Source organism: Phocoena sinus, chromosome 14, assembly GCF_008692025.1.
Source record: "Phocoena sinus isolate mPhoSin1 chromosome 14, mPhoSin1.pri, whole genome shotgun sequence".
NCBI classification, from domain to species: Eukaryota; Metazoa; Chordata; class Mammalia; order Artiodactyla; family Phocoenidae; genus Phocoena; species Phocoena sinus.
The window spans coordinates 65355701-65369962 of record NC_045776.1 but is presented as its reverse complement, the minus strand read 5'-3'; the positions used below and the strand labels follow the sequence as shown (position 1 = coordinate 65369962).

At 46.9% G+C, this 14262-nt stretch overlaps 1 protein-coding gene across 2 annotated transcripts in view; it reads left to right on the top strand.

The window, feature by feature from the left end:
* Nucleotides 1–2442: 2442 nt before the first annotated feature.
* Nucleotides 2443–14262, top strand: part of SLC5A1 (solute carrier family 5 member 1) — a 53108-nt gene continuing 41288 nt past the window's right edge. Inside the window, exons 1-2 of one of the 2 annotated variants that reach the window (XM_032603555.1) lie at nucleotides 2443–2588; nucleotides 4282–4353. In XM_032603555.1, coding sequence (XP_032459446.1) covers nucleotides 2454–2588; nucleotides 4282–4353 — 207 coding nt within the window. In that variant the 5' untranslated portion in view covers nucleotides 2443–2453. Of the gene's footprint in view, nucleotides 2589–4128; nucleotides 4196–4281; nucleotides 4354–14262 lie in introns of those variants that run through there. The other variant, XM_032603557.1, reaches the window with a different exon arrangement.

The following is a 14262-nucleotide window of genomic DNA, read 5'->3' as shown; positions in this document are numbered from 1 at the left end:
TGTATATCCTCATATCTCCTCCCTCTTGCGTCTCCCTCGCATTCTCACTATCCCAGCCCTCTAAGTAGTCACAAAGCACCGAGCTGATCTCCCTGTGCTATGTGGCTGCTTCCCACTAGCTATCTATTTTACATTTGGTAGTGTATATAAGTCCATGCCACTCTCTCACTTCGTCCCAGCTTACCCTTCCCCCTCCCTATATCCTCAAGTCCATTCTCTATGTCTGCGTCTTTATTCCTCTCCTGCCCCTAGGTTCTTCCTAACCTTTTTTTTTTTTTTAGATTCCATATATCTGTGTTAGCATATAGTATTTGTTTTTCTCTTTCTGACTTACTTTACTCTCTATGACAGACTCTAGGTCCATCCACCTCACTACAAATAACTCAATTTCGTTTCTTTAATGGATGAGTAATATTCCACTGTATATATGTGCCACATCTTCTTTATCCATTCATCTGTCGATGGACACTTAGATTGCTTCCATGTCCTGGTTATTGTAAATAGAGCTGCAATGAACATTGTGGTACATGATTTGTCTCATCTTTGATGATGGTCTGTTTCCCCTACTGGGCTGGAAGCCCTGTGAGGAAGGTAAGAGCCCTGTGAGTCTTGTTCACAGCTGTATCCCTAGAGTCATCGCACATGACCTGGCACATAGAAGCCACTCTTTTGTTGTAAGAGTGAATGAATGAATGAATGCCTTTTATGGTCTCTCCTTGGCTGCCACCCATCCCTTTCCTTCTCTGGCCACCTATGTTCTGCTGTCCTAGAAAGATCAAAGAACAGCTTTGTCCCTCCTTTGAGGTCCTTTAGCACTTCCAAGGCTTCCTCCCACTCACGCTTTGGATTTGCTCATTTCCACAGACTTCACTTTTAGAACCGGGCATGGGCTGGCAGCCTGCAGCTGGTGGTTAAAGCTGTGGGTGGGCTCACTCCCAGACCAGACTGGAAGTTCCCTGAGGGCAGGGACTCTGCTTGGCACAGAGTCAGGTGAAAAAGCTTTGCTGAATGTGGGAACCAATGGACACAGATGGAAGGCAAGCTGCTCCAAGCTGTGGCTGACTGCTGAGCTGTAGGTCATGGGAGGCATCCATGGTGAAGAGCCCCTGCTTCCAAGATCCCCAAATGGGGAATTTCTTCTTCCTGTGGGCAGGTGTTATGATGGGCCCTTATACAATTTACAGTCCTGGGGGATGGATGGGGGAAGTGGGGACAAACAAGCACTGAAGAGGAAGGAGGGCAGTGGCCCTCAGAGGCAGCAAGGTGCAAAGGAATGGGCTGCTTGACTTTAAGTAGTGGATGGATGTCTGGTGGTGGGCAGGGAGGGCCTGAGGCAGAATAGCATCCTGGCGGGTTTGGATGGTCCTTCCCCCTCCCTCACCTCATCACCTAGCAAGGGTCCCCTCTCCAAAGTGGCTGCTCTGGGGCCTCCACCACCAGCCCCTGAGAACATCCCAACCCTCCTCTGAACTAGGCCTGCCTTGGTCTGGGATGCATGGTCACCTCTGTCACTGGCTCACTGTGTGACCTTTGGTGAGTTGTGCCTCTTCTCACAGTCATCTCTGTTCTGAGCCTTGACTTCCAAATTAGACATGTGTTTCCAGATGGGTAGGCTGAGCCCCCAGAAAGGGCTAGGGTTTGATGAGTTCCTTGGAAGGGATTCTGTAATATATTTCCTCCCTCCCACCTGCCTTGGAAGGGCCCCAAATAACATTACTGGGTGAGGCACAGGGCAAGGAAATAGCTCCCAGGGGGATCCTTTTCCCCAGTCTCAGTTCCTTCTTCCTTATAGCTGGGGTAGCAGTGCCCCTGGGTGCTGCAGGCTGTAGAGGGAGAGGCAGAAAGGTGGATGGGTGAGTGGTCAAGATACTGCCATCATGCTGAATTTTCTTCCAGCAACATCCAGCAACTTCTGGTTCTCACCAGAATGTTCTCCATGGAGACCAAGAACTTGGCTGATTCCTGGAACAGTACCGCACTCATTTTACACATGGAGAAGCCAGGTCCACAGAGAACACAAGACTGGTCCAACAGCAGGTGGCAGGTGATCTGAAGCTTCTAGGCCCCCAGCACCAGGAAGCCTGGCTCCTCAATGGAGCCGCTGGAGCCCTGGCCTGGGTGTTGCCACACAGCAGCCCAGGCGAGGCTGCCCTGTGCCCGGTGCGGGTGCGGGTGCACAGTGGGCCTTTGTGCTAGGAGGGCACCACCCCCTGGCCGGCCCCACCCACCTTGAGGGAGAGTGCTTATCTACCCGCCCACCTCCCCGCCAAAGCTCTACCAGCTCCTCCTCGTTGTGCACTCAGAGCTGCTCCCCGACGGCGCAGCGCTGGGGCTCCTGCAAGACAGCACTGCTGCCAGACTTCACGGGTCCCCTCCCCGGGACTGATCATTAACCCGGAGACCATATAAGGAGCGAGCGGCCTGGCCTGGAGGGACGCATTGCGGCCGCCGTCATGGACAGTAGCACCTGGAGCCCCGCGACCACTGCCACTGCCGAGCCCCTCAAGGCCTACGAGCGCATCCGCAATGCGGCCGACATCTCTGTCATCGTTGTCTACTTCGTGGTGGTGATGGCTGTCGGGCTGTGGGTATGTAGGGGTCCTGAAACGCGGGCTGAGGGGGCAAGGGCCAAGGGGAGGGAGGAGGGGGCACACGGAGGAGCCACCGCCTTGGTGAACTGCAAGGAGGGGAAGGTGGGCTGAAGGGTGTGTGGAGCGGAGTGGAAATGATTTGGAAATGTTTGAGAGGAGTTCAGGGGGCACTGTGTGAGGTGAAGGGCCAAGCAAGGGTGAGCAGAAATGGGGGTGCTGGCCAGTGCCTGAGGAGGCTCCCCCACCCCGGCTCTGTGAGCAGAGAAGGAGAGTGAGAGATTGGAGAGGCTGGGGGCTGGGGGTGTGAGGGGCAGGAGAGGACCAGCTGGTAGCTGCAGGAAGGATCCCAGGGCTTGGGAAATGAGCCCCAGGAAGGTGATTACTGTCCTGCCTCTTAGTCATCCAGTTTCAGAGGGGAAAGAAGCAGGGTAGATCCGGAAGGACACCAGCCTCTGCCAGCTGCAGGTGCTTTGGGGCAGCCCAAGGCAGAGGGGCTGCCCTGCGTCCCCCACCTGGGAGAGGTCTTGTGCCCTGGGATCTAGGGGCTGGAGTGAGTGAGAGCTGAAAAGCTGGGCCCAGGAAGAGGAGGAGGAGGAGGAAGACTGGAGGGTGGCCTGGTGCTGGGGAGAGGGAAATGTGTGTGGCTCCTTTTTGGGACTATGGGGACACACCAAACCAGAGAAACTTGTTCTTAGCAGTCTTGAACTTGGAAATTTCACTTGTGACAGACGCCGGCACACCTAGCAACTGGAAGAGAGGTATTTTTAAGTGTGAACATATTCCAGTCACTCTCAAAGGCTTTCATGGGGGACCGCAGGCCAGGAGGCTGAGGTGCTAGCAGGTGGTTGAAGTCATTTGACTTAGAGCAGAGGAGGGTGGGCATTAACCCCTTCATGGCCAAGAGGTTTTTTTAGAGATAAAAGGAAGTGTTGATTTTTAAAAAGAAAAAATAATTGTAGAAACCAGATGTGACTGAAAGCCTAAAGTGTCACAAGGAATCTGTGTGGCTGATTCTTGCTCAGTACTCTCAGCTTCCCAGACATGGTGGAAAGTCCAGCCAGGAGCCAGGGTTCTCAGGTTTAGCACTGGCTGTGACACATGCCAGCCTTGAGATGTTGGTAACCCCACTCAGTCTCAGTTTATTCAAATGTGCAATGGGTACAATCTTACCTGTTCTTATGACACCCCACGTGGCTGTGAGGATCTGCAGAGATGTATCTGAAAGCTCCTTATGGACTCTAGGAGTCTTCAGAATGACCTTCAGAATGGTCTTTCCCTGACCAACTTTCAGAGCCTGATTCCTTGGAACTTTTTTTTGTTTCAGCCCTAGCTACCTCCTCGCTCCTTGGGGCTGTTGGTCCCCTTGCTATTCCCAGAAAAACCACTACAGAGGCCCTAAGACTATGACCTATGGAAGGCTCCCTGCCAGGAGTCCAGAAAGATCTGAGCCATGCTCTCCTTGGCACTGCCTAGGGCACAGGGGGCTCAACAAATCTGTGTTAATTGTCTATCAAATATAGGTTCCTGCCTCCGTCTTCTGAGCTTCAAGGAAGTAAGGAATGTGGAAGTGTTTCAGAAAGTGAAGTGGGTTGAAGAAAGTGCAAGTATATGGGGGATGGGGGTGATCCTCTTGGCTGGCAAGGTTACTCCGTTCTAGTTTTCTATTAAATTTTTGACACTTCCTCCCCAGGCCATGTTTTCCACTAATCGTGGGACTGTTGGAGGCTTCTTCCTGGCAGGACGAAGTATGGTATGGTGGCCGGTAAGTTTTCTCTGAAATACTATTTGCTGAACCACGATATTCCCCATAGGAGGCCATTTTCTTGTTGGCTTTGGGTGATGGTTATTCTTTCTTCTTGCCTTAGATCCCTGACAATGGGTCATCTGCTTTCCAGGTCTCTGGGCACCCTTAATCTCTTGCAGTAAGGGAATAGCCTTTAAATAAATAACACTGGGAAGTTTTTCAAGGGATAAACAGAGGAAAGACTTCACAAGGAGGACAGCGTGGAGAAGCAAAAAGAGCACACAGTCCGAGGTGATCTTGGGCAAGTCTGAGATTCCACTTCTCTTTCTATAAAATGGAAGTTGGTAATATTTACCTTCCAGGAGTATGATGAGAAGTGGAGACTGCTTGTGGGGTGGAAACTCAATAAATAGTAGCTCTTTTGCTACCTTTTTGCTACTTTAAGGCCCACAGAGGAGAGACTTTATCTCTCCTACCTCAGGAGCCTAACACAGTGCCTGATACACAGGAGGCCCTCAATAAACATTTGTAGAGTGGCTGGAGAAGGAGCCCCCTACTGTCCCCAGTTACAGTTTTCCTCATCTCTTGGTGGATTTTGTATTTTGTATAAACGTGAGGTGTTTTCCCTGACACTTGCACATAGGCAGAAGTATCCCAATCAAAGGACGTGTGCATGGGTGGAAAAGAGACTGGAAGGGCCCTTCCATCCTAACAGCACAGGGCTCTGCTGGGTTATCAGTCAGCCCAATGATTATTTCAATGCAGAGTTCTCATCGAAACTACTGGTTGACCAGATTGGCCAAATTGTGAAATTCTTTGGGCGTAAGATACAAGCAGGACTGACTGGTGAAAGGGGCAGGGGTAATGAAGTGTACATACAATGAGAAGAGAGCGACAGCTATGGAGGAAGAGAAGCAAGAAAGTGGAGACTGTCACTGTCGTATACACAGAAACAGAGGGAATGTAGGAGGAAATCATGCCACTTCCTGCACTTGGCCTTTGATCACCTATTTGGGGATGGATTTTAATATTTGGCATCTTCACAGTTGCTAATGTTATCCCTGAAGTCATTTCTGCTTTACCCTTGGCCAAGAATACTGGGCAGATGCTGACTTCTGTGTTGGGTCCCTCATGATGGTCTCTCCTGACACATTTTATCTTCTCATGCTTTGGACTTTGGTGCTTTCCTAAAAGCTGGTGTTGGATAGGCAGCTCTGATCACAAAGTTCAAGGCAAGGTTGGAGTAGTTCCTCTAGAACTGCACTGTCCAATATGGTAGCCACTAATCACATTGGCTTTTTAAATTGAAATTAAAATAAGATAAATAATTTGTTTCCTCAGTCACACTAGCCATATTTCAAGTGCTTAATAGCTACATGTAGATGGTAGCCACCATATTGGACACTGCAGATCTAGAACATTTCCATCATTTTAGAAAGTTCTATTGGACAGTGCTGCTGTACAGATTTCACAGCCAAGACTGGTATGAAATCTCAGTGGACTTGAGATTTTCTGAATTAGAAAACTGAATAGGACCTTGAAGTTTACTTTAGTTGTTTGGAAACCAGTGTACCCCCACCCCATCTAATGCTTCAATGCCCCCAAGAGTAAGCCTGCCATCCAGGCTGTTTATCCAGCCTTGGTTTGCATCCTGACCTCTTTTCTCTTCCTTCCTCCCTCTTTAACAGGAAACTCATATCTCTTCATGTAAACGTTCTAGGGCTGATTTATTGGGGATAAGGCCTTAGCTTCCAATCTCTGGGTCTTGGAGAAGCCAACAAGAAGGCAGAGGCATGGGGCAGAACCACCTGTAGGAGATATACATTTTGGGCTAGGCCTGGGAACACATCACATCTTAACCAGTGAAGATGTCTTTCTTCCTGATGGTACCTGGGTTTGGATCTGGGCTGAGAGTTGGGTGATGAGAGGATTAGCCCCACCCAAAACAGATAAGGTTCAATGGTTCATGTGGGGTTTCCGGTGGGTGTTGTTTTCCTTACTCATGTCTCAGATTATTCTAACCAACAGAGAAACATGGCATCATTCCGCTTTTGTGCAGAAGTCCCTGCTTCCTTGATGAGGTTGAAATTTGACTTTTCTTCCTCCAACAACAGTTTCCATCTAAGGTTTCACGAGATTACGTTAATGGTTCATAAACCTGCCCATGTATCTGAGTCATGAGTATACTCCAATAAAGATGTATACTCCAATAAAGATGTTAAAAAAAAAGAAGTGTCAGGGCAACGCCCCAGCTGGCACTTGTCTGGTGCCCAGTAAATGGAAGCTAGCATTTATGTGAAGATATTGCTACCACATCACTTAAATTTAACTTTCACATTGTGTGAGTATATGAACACGATTTGTATGTAATTTATTTATACTACTGTAAGTCATCAATTCCAGCTACACATTGACCGCATTTTTACAATTCTGAGATTGACTGTGTCTGACAGTTAGTGGCATGCCATACTTTAAGTGGCAATGTTTTTTCTTCTTCGTGCTCCGTGGTATGTCTTACAATAGTTGGTGTTTTTGATTCAGTAAAGTATGGTTATATTCTAAGGTAGTAGTTTTTATCTTTTATTTTTTTTACATCTTTATTGGAGTATAATTGCTTTACAATGTTGTGTTCGTTTCTGCTGTATAACAAAGTGAATCAGCTATATGTATACATATATCCTCATATCCCCTCCCTCTTGCATCTCCCTCCCACCCTCCCTATCCCACCCCTCTAGGTGGTCACAAAGCACTGAACTGATCTCCCTGTGTTATGCAGCTGCTTCCCACTAGCCATCTATTTTACATTTGGTAGTGTATATATGTCAGTGCTATTTCTCACTTCGTCCCAGCTTACCCGTCCCCCTCCCCGGTAGCAGTCTTTAAAAATATGTTCACTACAACTCTTAGACGCTGTTGAAATGCCTCAGGGGCTGCTCTCACTCTCCTTCCCAGCAACCCGTCTTTTATTTATTTTATTTGAGGGGAATCTGCTAAGATTTTGTTTGAGGGCAAGGTTCTGCTGACTTACAAAATTTAAAAACTGCTAATTTAGAAGAAAAATAAGCATGATGATTTCCATTCTAAAATTTAAAATGATTTAAAAACTATTGTAGTACACACTTGAAAGAACAACAAGGTATGCAAGAAAATGCAAATCAAACTACTTTCTCTCCAAAATTGAAAAATAGTTTAAACTGCATCAAAACTATATTTCAGGGCTTCCCTGGTGGCGCAGTGGTTGGGAGTCCGCCTGCCGATGTGGGGGACACGGGTTCGTGCCCCGGTCCGGGAGGATCCCGCATGCCGCGGAGCGGCTGGGCCCGTGAGCCATGGCCGCTGGGCCTGTGCGTCTGGAGCCTGTGCTCCACAGGGGGAGAGGCCCCAACGGTGAGAGGCCCGTGTACCGCAAAAAAACCCAAAAAACCAAAAAACAAAAAAAACAAAAAAACAAAAAACTATATTTCAGAAAGAATATATTTCTTTCTTTTTTTTTTAAATGGATACGGCTGCCTTCTGCAGTCCCCAAATTGGAACGTGTGGTTTGACCAGTTCAATTGCACTTCTGGGTGCAAAGGAGAGGCACGTGCGTGGAAAATATGGGGCACCCCCACAAGGTTTTAGGGACATTTGAGGGACCCACACCCTGGTGGGGAGGAGAGGTTTGGGGACTTCTCTTGGGTGGATGCGTGCCTCTCCCAGCCGTCCTTGTCCTCGCTCAGGCCATTGTGCTGATGTTGGCCAGGCTGGAGGGGATCCTTCTGGGTGGGCATTCAGAGAAAAATACCTGAATAGGTAGTGCAGATAATTGGGGCCTGCCAAGACATTCTGTATTTTCTTTCTTTCTTTTTTTTTTTTTGGCCGCGGGACATGCAGGATCGTAGTTCCCTGACCAGGGATAGAACCCGTGTCCCCTGCAGTGGAAGCACAGAGTCGTAACCACTGGACTGCCAGGGAATTCACAAAACTATGCTTCTAAATTTCCCTTTGGATTAAAATACAAAGTCAGTTTAAGCCTGTCATCGGTCTACAAGTTTATAACCAGAATATCTGTCCTCAAATGTGCTGGCCCAAGGAGGACATCACAGGGGCCACAGGCTCTTGGAGCTGACATTTCTCTCAGCCTCCAAGGGGACACTTTGCCTCCTTCATCTGCCTTTAGCCCTGTTGCTTTGTACTGTAGGATGCGTGAGCAACCAGAGAAACTTCAGAAAGATAGTCCCAGGGGATTTTTAGGAGGAAAGGACTTGTATTGACCTTGGATTGATACACCTGAGGCCCCGAGGGCTTGGATAGTCACCCATGAGAAAAGCAGGTGGAAATCAGAGCTCATAAAATCTGAAAGAAGATTGGATAAAGGAGACGCCAGTTGGGGGGCATTCCTGGGGGCTTCAGTGACTTTGAATGCGGCAGTTGTGACCTGTAACAGGTGGAGATCCAGGCACTTTGGAAAAGGACCCCGTTCCTAAAAAGTTAATGAGGCCAGGAGGGAGAAATAGTTTGTGCTTGGCCTAGGGATAAAAGTGAGGGACCATTGGGAGGAGGAGCAAGGACTCCAGGGCTGGGTAAAGGAAGGTCAACTCACAAAGAGGGCCAGGCAGGGAGGGCCCCAGAAACCTGAGTCACATTGAGGCAAGCCAAGCCAACTGAGAAACATGAAACCTTGTGAGTGAAATGAAACCTTATGTAACTGTGGGCTGACACCATGGTTTGGTGCCTTTGATGAACAACTGCCTGGGTGCTGTGCTGTAATGATTCTTTGAAGATGTGGGAGACGTGAAAGCAGGAAAGTGAGCTTTGAAGGGGAAATTCTCCATGCCTTGGCTAGTGGCAGCAGAAATTACTTAGAGAGATAGAGCCCCAGGTACACAGCCCCACGGAGAACTTTTGTTTTGGAAGAGAGTTTGGTCACACCAGCCAGGACCGCTGGCAGAGCCAGGTCCACGGGAGCAGCGAGTACAATAGGGCTGAGCCAAGCCTTCAACAACCCCCAAGGCATTTTCAAACGCTTCAGAAGTAAGTATTCTAAAGGGAGTGGGGACCTCACAAGGAGCCAGAGGACTTGCTTTGTCCTAGATTTGTGACGTCAGGCAAATCATCAGCCTCTCTGAGTCTCAGAGAGTCTTCTCAGTGTGGGAAACAGTAAGACTGAGATCTCAAAGCCTCTTCCAGGACTAAAATGCTGAGATTTCACACCACAGAGGAAGGAACAAGCATGGGGGAAATGGGTGTGTACATGCGAGCCAGTCCATTGCCAGTGGAAATGTGATGGCTGTGTGTCTCTCAATAGCCACAGTTTCTTTCCTTCCTTTACTATTAAAGAATCATCAGAGAGGAGTATATCACAGTGGTTTAGGTCACGGGTTGACAAACTTTCTTTGCAGAGGCCCACAAAGTAAATATCTCTGTCACAACTACTAAACTCTGCTGCTGTAGCGTGAAAGCAGCCATGGACAATACATAGATAGATGGGCATGGCTGTGTTCCAGTAAAACTCTATTTATACAAACAGGAGGATGGCCAGATTGGGCCCGTAGACTCTAGTTTGTTGACCTCTTGTTCAGGTCTGGGCCAGGCTGCTTGTGTTCAAATGCAGCCTCTGCCCCTTACTAGCTGTGTGACCCTGTTTGAGTTACTAAACATCTGTGTGCCTTACATTTGTTTTCTTATAACAGAGATAACAGTACTTACTTGAGGTTGTTTTGAGGATGCACACTCAGTCTCAGAACAGAACCTGGCACACAAACTCTCAGGTTTAGCTCTTGTTCTTTTTTCAATCATCTATCTGATTGAATCCTCAGTGATCCAGCAAGAATGACGATTAACCCCATGGGTTGACCAAGTTCACACAAGATAACAGTAGAGCTAGGGTTCTTCCTGTTCTTCTGGTTACTCAGGTCTCTTTTTCTTTATCCTTTGAGATGGAAATTTATGAGATCTATAGGTACAGTCTACAGGTTTATCTGAAAACCAAGACAATCTTTCATTTAGGTTTGACCAGAGACCCTGATGGAAATTTTCTCTGAGGAAAGAGGACAGCTTCTCATACTTCTTAGACTCTTTTGAGTAAAATGTATCTGATTAAGTCTCTAAAACCTAATGATCAGCTCAAAGTTCAGTCACTTAGGATGCTACTGGAGTGGCCACTGGGAGGCCTGGAACAGCCTGGCAGGCCTAAGACCTAGGTGAGAACTCATGAATGAGAAAGGAAGAGCAGGAACAAGGCGAATAGACATAGGAGAGGCAGAGAGCTCACCAAGGGAGCAAGGGTTGGGAAGATGTGAGATGGGAGACAGACAAGTACTTGACCTTCATAAGCCCGGGTGGAAGTGACTGCCAAGTCCAGGTGGCCCTGTCTTCCTGCTCTGATTGCATGTAGCTGTGTGTGCTTTCATTTGTCCCAAGGTTGAACCTGTGTTTTTCTTAATCTTTTTTTTTTTTTTTTTTAACATCTCTTCCACCACCTAGTCCAGGGCCTTGCATCTAGTATGTGCTGAATTAAAGGAATAAGAGGGATAAGAGGGATATGTCCCCAGACCCTCATACTGGATCCCTTTGTTGATGTCACCTGAGCCTTCAGCCTGCATTCTGCTCTCTGGTGCAGTGACTACACTGTGTAGGTGGTGGAAAGAATTCAGGAGGTTAGGAGGGTGCTGAGTCCAAGTGAAAGGCTGCTTCCAGCAGTGCTCCACATTTCTGTTCCTATGTACACAGAACATTTTTTTCCTTTAAGTTTTTTTTTTTCTTGGCTTATGGTAGTAAAACTGGAAAACCAAGCCTGGCCCTAATCAGGGTGCCTGATTTCAGCCCAGATTGGACTCCTTGGTAAAGTCTGGTGTGGCCATGCTTCCTCACTATCTCAAACATTTGGTTTCTCTCAGTTTAAGTCAAGATTTTGCAAACCTTGTCAGTTCCCATATATCTGTGTCTCCTTTGTGGTGAGAGTTTTTTGCTTAGCATGCCAGTGACTGCCTTACTCTCGAAGGACCAGTTCTTTCTATTCCTCCTCCTCTTTCTTCTCTTCCTTCTCCTCCTCTTCCTCCCCTCTGCTTTCCTCCTCCTCTTGCTCTTTCCCCCTCATCCTTCCCTCTCTCTCTTTGGTGGACCCATTTCCCTCCAATTCTTCAAGGCTTGGTTTCCTTTGAGGAGTTTCTCTGATTCACGCACAGGCACTCACCATTCCATGCATCCTTTGTGTTCCGCGGCCTCAGTTGACTGTGTGTAGCCAAGTTCCTGTCATCTAGTTTGTACCTAAGCTCCTGGCTTCTCCTTTCCCTCTGGCTGTCTTCCCAGCATTCTCTAACACACTAGCACTTCTGCCAACAGAGAAAGGGAAAAGTAAGTTATAATCAGTATCTCTAGTTGGTTGAGGTCAGAAGAGTGCTGAAACTATCAGCCATGATGAAGTCTTTGGATTGTTCATGTTAGAAATGTGTCTGGGCTTTCCCTGTCTACTAGTGGCATGGCACATTTTGAGTTGGCTACAGCTATATGTTTGTTTTGGATGAACTGTATGCAAGGGAGGTGATTTGGAGTTGGGGTTAAGAGCACAGGCTCTGGATCCAGGCTGCCTTGGTCTTAACCCCAGTTCCATCCATTCCTATCTCTGTGGCCTTGGCTGAGTTACTTACCCTCTCCTGACTCAGTTACCTCAACTTCAAAATAGAGGTCATAGCACCTACCTCACAGGGTTGTTTTGAGGATTAAAGTAGTTAATACATGTAAATCTCTTAGAATAGTATACAGTTAGTACTACCCAAGTTGGACATTCTTATCATCATCATCATAATTGTCCTTATTATTGTATCTCATCTCCAGATCCTCCTTCTTTTTATTTATTTATTTATTTAGCTGCTCCAGGTCTTAGTTGCGGCACGCGGGATCTTCACTGCTGCAGGCGGGATCTTCATTGAGGCATGCGGGATCTTTAGTTGCAGCACGCGAACTCTTAGTTGCAGCATGTGGGATCTAGTTCCCTGACAAGGGATCTAACCCAGGCCTCCTGCATTGGGGGTGTGGAGCCTTAGCCACTGGGCCACCAGGGAAGTCCCCAGATGCTCCTTCTTAAAGTGTGAATTCAATCATTTATCCATATATGCATTGCTATTATTTCATTCTACATTTACATATTGATTACCTTCTATGTGCCACATTCTGTGTTAGGTGCTGGCATATATTTGTGTGTGTGTGTGTGTGTGTGTGTGTGTGTGTGTGTGTGTGACACACATTCTTACAAAATGTATCTGAAATTACAAATAGTGGTGAGGGTTAAGAAGGAAATGTGTTTGAATCTTTATGTACATAAGAGGATCAGGGAAGGCCTTTCTGAGGATTGGGCATTTAGGTTGAGCTCTGAAAGATGAGGAGGCAGCCATGTGAAGACTGGGGGAAGAGCGATCCAAGCAGAAGGAACAGAATTGTCAAAGGCCTGAGGTGAGGAGGAGCTTGGGATACTTGGGAACTGAGAGGACCAGCATAGGGGAGAGACCATGCATATTGATCAGGTCCTTCAGGTGAGCGACCCTGAGTTGTTGATGATCCCAAGGATGAGCCCGTCTGAGCTGGTGAGAGGGTTGGTCTTCAGCCTCCTTGACCTATAAATGCCAACAGAAGAACTCACCCCCCCTTTTGTGCCAACAGCCTGTGGGAAGATGCCAGCTTTGGCAGTGGTTTCCTGATTTCACGCCCCTTTGGTTGTTGGGGCAAAGAGAGAGTTCATGAAGAAAATAAGTGAAAGGCCACCATTGTCCATTATGAGCTGACATAGGGTAAACAGAGATTATGATGACTCTGGAGAACGCCTGTGTCTAAATATTTACGAGTCTCCAAAATTAAATAGCCTGAATATGTAAGCCCCACCTTCTCTTCTGTCCCAATCCAGGAAATGTCATCCCTACAGGATGGCAAGGGTCAAAGATTAAACCTTTTCAAACTTCCCCTGTGAAAAGATTCCTTACTAAGGGAACCAAGATGTTAATTAATTAATTAATCAATTTATTTATTTTTAGTTTGGAAAATAGAGTCACTTTTTATTAATACATGTTATTTTTTGTTAACATATAATAAGTCTATTATTGTTATTTTAAATGATTTCACAAATACATATTCTTTCAATTTCTCATTTTATATCTCCAATATAAATATAGATAGATATAATCCTCATAAACTCTTTGGAGTCTTTAAAATTATTTTATTTTATTTTATTTTTTTGAATTTTATTCTATTTTATTTTTTTATACAGCATGTTCTTATTAGTTATCTATTTTATACATACTGGTCTATATATGTCAATCCCAATCTCCCAATTCATCCCACCACCACCACCTGCCCCAAGATGTTAATTTAGATTAAAGACCAGTTCCCCAGAGGATGAGGGAAGTATCGAAATACAAGTGTGATGCAGACACACACATGCTGTTCCTGAACTTACAATGAGTCAATGAGGTGGGCTGGGGGGTCTGACTGCATTGTGCCCCTTCAGGGAAGTTCAGAAGGGAATGTCTGGGGAGGAAGGGGGAAAGACAGTGTGGTGCTCTGGCCTCTTCTTCTGTCCCTTGGACAGAAGTCACATTGGGCTGTGGGACCTTGGGCAAATCACGTCACTGCTCTTGTCCTCAGACTGCTTACCTGTAAAATGAAGATGAGAACAATATGCACTTCACAGACTGTTGTGAGCATGATCAGATAAGGTGAATGAAGTGCCTGGCCCAACACTTGGCCTCCAAGGAGGCACTGTAAGTTAGTCATCCTCTCTCCCTTTCTTATTCTCCTAGGACGGAGCTCTCAAAGTGTGGTATCCGCAGCAGCAGCAGCAAAAAAAAACAAAAAACAAACTTGGGTTCTTGTTAGAAATGCAAAATTTCCAACCCCAACCTCGACCAGTGTATCAGAAACTTGAGGGAATGGGGCTTAGCCATCTGTGGTTTAGCA